The sequence below is a fragment of the Tupaia chinensis genome, unplaced genomic scaffold (assembly GCF_000334495.1).
Source record: "Tupaia chinensis unplaced genomic scaffold, TupChi_1.0 Scaffold143796_1, whole genome shotgun sequence".
NCBI lineage: Eukaryota > Metazoa > Chordata > Mammalia > Scandentia > Tupaiidae > Tupaia > Tupaia belangeri.
In genome coordinates this window covers 4381798-4387013 of record NW_006203646.1, presented here as the reverse complement: position 1 = coordinate 4387013, position 5216 = coordinate 4381798, and the positions used below count along the sequence as shown (strand labels likewise).

Sequence of the window (5216 nt, the reverse complement as noted above, 5' to 3'; positions counted from 1 at the left end):
GAGAGAAAGAAGAAGAGAAAGAGGAGGAGAAGGAAGAGGAGGAGAAGGAGGAGGAGGAAGAAGAAGAGCACCCCAATCCTACAATCCTTTTCCTCCATTCTTTTTCGTCAGGATTTTGGGCATGCGAGCACATGCTCCTGGTATGTTTTCCAAAACAGCAACCAGAATTCAAACCAAGGTTGACTATGGGAGATCTGGCTCCTTTAACCACTGTACTAGGGAGTTGGCCCTTTTCTTTATTTTTTTTCCCCTTAATTTTGTTATAAATTCTAAAGTCTAAGAGAAACAAAATTTCAATTGAGGTAAAATTTTAAGGCAGCTATTAAGAAAATAGTAATCTATAGTAAAACCAACTCACCAACTGGATGAGTGATGGTGTTTTGTAGGCTGGGAATTACCACAGAGTAAGTAGGTGAGCGATAAGGATAAATTGTTGTAGGATTTGTAGAGATGATATTCTGTGTGGTACCAGAAAATACACTGGAAACACTTAGAGGGAAGCGTTTTCGTTTCCCTGGTCGAGGCTGATAAACCCAACCTACAGAAGAAGATAACTATTTTTAATACACATGTAGAGACCCTACTTAGCCTTCAAGTAGTTCTTTTCATGTTAAAAATGGAAAGCACTTCAAAGTTTTAAAAAAAATAGGATCTAAAATGTCTTTTCCAACTCTATGATTCTATTTCTATTAATGACTTCCCTACTGTGTATTTTAACATACATTTTTTTCTATATACCTCCCAATTAGCAGCCAATGTTGTAACCCTGAAAAGAAGTAGGTCAAATGTGTTATAATATATCCAATGTCACAAATTGAATCTAGTAAAATCATCAAAGCTACTGACCTTGAATCCCAAAGGCTTCCCTCTACCTGTAAAACAATGTGAATAAGACTTACTCATCTCCTCCTGGTTCACTTTCTTTAAGATACCATTGTCTGTATTTTACAATGCAATGGCCACTAATGACTAGTCGCTAGTTCAGGAAAAGTTATTCTTCTAGACTCAACAATCACCAAGTTCAGAAACAGCTCAAAAGTTCTTCCAAAGTCAGAAGAGTGGAGTTACTTATAGCCACTGTATAATCAGATGAATCACTGATTCCCTGTAGTTGCTGCCTTTGATCTTCCTAGTAGGAACTATCTGCTCATATTTCAGAAAAAAATCATTCCTTTATCATCATATACAGTCAGGATGACCATACAGTGTTTATTTTCCCATGCTTAATCTCAATGTCCTCACTGCTGGGGAGGAAACAGGCTCATTTTCAAACTATACCATGATGGAATAAATCTACCAGTCAGAATGCAGGAGTATGTTTTGATAACCATGCAATATTCAAGAAGAATATGGTGTTAACGTCTGCACTTTCATTATCTTCAAAAGTATACTGCATATTTTTTCTGCTGCTAGGATTTTTAACACTTCTAGTATGTGATATTGGCAAAATTATAGCCCAGAACTCTGTAGAGATTTACCTCTATTAAATCTACATCTGTGTCTTCATTCAATTGAAACCACAGTAAAACTGTATGTCCCCTGATTTCTATTATTCATGAGACTAGGAAATATATACCTACTTGGTTCTATTTAAGGAGACTTATACCAGTATTGATTTAATCACTACTATAATATTAGCCATTATTCTCTTTCTGGTACATATCAGATCTGACAAAACTACTATGTAGTTTTGTCTTTATCTTGACCTAACCTAGTCTTTATCGAAATTAATTTAAATTGGAAAGAGGCTTTATTTGATTACCAGGAAATTCCTCTCTGTGTTTTTCTTTAATCTTTTGTGCTTCATCATAATAAGGTTTCTTTTGTTCTTCACTAAGTTTGTTCCACTCTAGTCCGAGCTGGACACTGATTTCTGCATTGTTGGCTGCCGGGTTAGCTTTGGCTAGTGCTGGCCGGTGGATCCTTGCCCAAACCATAAACGCATTCATGGGTCGCTTCACATGGCCATTTCTGTCCTTACTGAAGGGAGTATCTGGTATTCCTACATGACAAAAATTAAGAGACTAAATTAATGTGCTGTACACACACATAAAATATTAAAGTGAAGTATGCCTCCAACTGTACTTATTTTTTAAATGTCTGGGTAAAATACACACTTTAATAAAACAAAAAAACGGTCAATATTCCAAAATTTCTTATAACGTCTGAACTCAGCACTCTAAACTATAGGTTAGAATGACTTTCCTTTTCTTCAGAAAGAATAATATTGTTGAAGATATTATGGAAACAACAATATTAAAGATAGTAAATTGATGGCTTATTACATCTTTGAGCTTTATTAATACCTCTAACAACAATTTTTGTTTCTCATTAAAAATAATCTATTATTGGAGAGCAGAAACTATAACTTATTTATGACTACAGCCCCAGCATTAGGCAGCTGTTCCTTAAATGTTTAAAAGAACTCATTTATATACTGCTATAGTGTTTTTTCAAGCAAAAATATTTATAATACTATATTATTATATTGGTTATATTTCACTATGAAGAGGAAGCTTGTCAGTCTGAGTCATCAACACTTGTCCTATGTCCTGGGAGAAAAATAATAAAAGTGACATTTGAGATTCACTGAGTCAGCTGCAATAACAAAAAAGGAAGCTGGCTAAATTCACATCTGCTGAGGCCAGCAGGTGGCATGGTGGTTAGGATGCTGGGTTCCCACATAGTTGACGGTGGTTCAGATTCCAGACTCTACAGCTTGAAAATCAAGCCTGGCATGTGTGCATACATACCCAAAATCCTGATCAAAGAGATTGTGGCATGTCCAATTTCTCACTTTCCCTCTCACTGTCTCTCTGCCTCTCTCTCTCTCTCTCTCTCTCTGGTGAGTGCACATGCCTTATAGCAAAAACTTACGCAAAAAATTTTAATAAAAAATAAATTCACATCTCTTACATAGTTTGTTAAAAAATAATTGTAAACTTCTTATGCTATTTCTCTTTATTTTAGGGTTACTCACTATATTAATTTTTTTAATGCAAAGGATCTAGTACAAAGAAAGCTTTCCCTTTCAAAACTAAAAATCAAAGTCTAAAGTGACAGATAAAATTTTTAAAAGGGAAAAATAATCACTAAGGAAAATTAAAAAAGAAAGTTAATGGAAATACAAATGGATGATTAATATGACTTTTTCTAAGACTTCCACTGGTACAGTGTTTGGTGTTCCGTCTGAATGAAATTTTAAAATGAAAATTTGTAACTATATATTTGAACATACTAGATAAAAAGAAAATCTCTTCTTGCAGCTGTTTCTGGTGTATAATATAGTCACTTCTTAAAATGTTTCCAGCTTATTCTACACTGTTTTCATTTTCAATACTTCTGTTAAATGCTTAGCTTTTGGAATATATACTGAAGTGTTAACATATAATCACGTATTGTTTTCTCCTAGAAAAGTATTTACTGTACATTTTAAAAAATAACCACTATAGAGGGCCAGCAGGTGGTATGGTGGTTAAAGTGCTGGACTCCCACCCACATGACCAACCACAGTTCAAATTCCGGACCTGGCAACTTCAAACACATGCCAGGAGCATGTGAAACTTATGCCAGGAGTATTTGCATGTGTGCCCCCAAATCCCAAGAGGATAAGGGATTTTGATGTGTCTATACACTCCTAGGGGGGGTGGGGGGGTGAGGTGTCTCTCTTTCTGGTTAGCACACTCACCTTATAGTAAAAAAAAAAAAAAAAAAAAAAAAAAAAAACAAAGAAAACTTTAAGAAAAAAAATAACCAGTATAATCAGTATAAACCTACTTTCCTGTTTAACTTTTTCATTAAATGCCATTGTTTTTTTCTATCCCTTGACGCTCAAAGAAGTATTGAATTACTATAATACGGTATTTTTTAAAAAGATTTTTGCTATAGGGTGTGAGTGCTGGCTAGACAGAAACAGAAAGCAAGATCACCCCCCAGGGGGTATGGTCCCGCCTCAATTCCTTATCCTTTCTCCTCTCGAGACCTTCAGCAGGCAGGCACACATGCCCAGCAGCCAGCAGTGAGTTTTAAGCCCAGGTCCAGGACTCAAACTGTAGTCATGGAAGTGGGAGTCCAACGACATAACCATTGCACCATCTCCTGGTCCCAATACAAGATTTTTAATGTTGTTATTTCTAGAACAAAAACTGAGGCTACCGTGAGCAAAAATATTTCTTTTTGTATATAAAAATGTCATATATAAATCTCATCGTTACTGGGCCCTTAATACTTTTTAATGTTTGGAAATCTTGAGAGTGTCGGTGTATTTTACTGGTGAATGTGCATATGATACCTGCGCAGACTCTGCCCTGGAAAGAATCAGTTCCATAATTTTATTGTTCTAGTTTAGGCTTCTGAACTGCTGCCAAGTCATCTATAGGGTAACAGGCGAGGTTTTAATAACCAGATTCCCCTGCTGTCTAATACCTGCATCTGAGGGAAGCACGGTGAGCGGGACATCTTTGGTTTCAATTTTTACAGAAGGCTCCAATAAGGATTGCATCTTAATAGGCACTGGTGTCAAGGGAACCTTGGCCAATCGTATCAACTCTGAAGGTGGAGGGCCCTGAAACTGGATACGGGCCCCTGGGGGAACTGTGTGGAGAGTCAAAGGGATCCTGAGGTCCTGCTGGTGCTGCCCAAAAGTGCTTGGTGGCTGGGCCAGGATGACCTCCTTGCTGCCATGGACCAGGCCATTGGCCGCGAGCTCCGTGCCGAAGTCTTCGCGAAGCCTCTCCGGCTCCTCAGTTTTGATGACGCCTTCGTGGATGACCGTCGGGCTTTTGCCTTCCCCGCCTTTCACTGCGTCTCTCATGACCTCCTCCGCTTCCAGCTTGCCCTTCTTCTCGTCCCCTCGGCGGCTGTCTAGGACCAGCCCGGGGCCTTCCACCTTGGCCGGCCTGGACGCTCTAGGGCCCGCCTCGACGGCCCTCCTTGTTCCCACGGATGGGTCCAACCCAGGCCCAGGTTCCTGCTTCTCGGCCTTGACGTGCAGCGGCCGGGGCTGCACCTGGTGCAAGTCGGGCCTGCAGGGGGCGCTCTCGGAAACCGGCGGAGGCGGCAGCAGCAGGAGTTCGGGCCTCAGTTGCAGCAGTCGCGCAGGCGCGGGCGAGGCGGCGGCGCCCTCGTCCCGGGCCTGAGGCAGTGGTGTCCCCGGTGGCAGCAGCAACACCTGCTCGGGCTTCACCTGCAGCAGCCGCCGGGCCGCGGGCGGGACG

At 40.0% G+C, this 5216-nt stretch overlaps 1 protein-coding gene across 1 annotated transcript in view; it reads right to left on the bottom strand.

The window, feature by feature from the left end:
- The window catches only part of SOX30 (SRY-box transcription factor 30), a gene marked incomplete at its 5' end in the record, with an annotated part of 25439 nt that extends 20227 nt beyond the window's left edge, over positions 1–5212 (bottom strand). The window contains 3 exons of the mRNA XM_006165111.1: positions 359–538; positions 1763–2002; positions 4426–5212. Of these exons, the coding sequence (XP_006165173.1) occupies positions 359–538; positions 1763–2002; positions 4426–5212 (1207 nt within the window). The remainder of the gene's footprint in view (positions 1–358; positions 539–1762; positions 2003–4425) is intronic.
- Between the last annotated feature and the right edge of the window lie 4 nt (positions 5213–5216).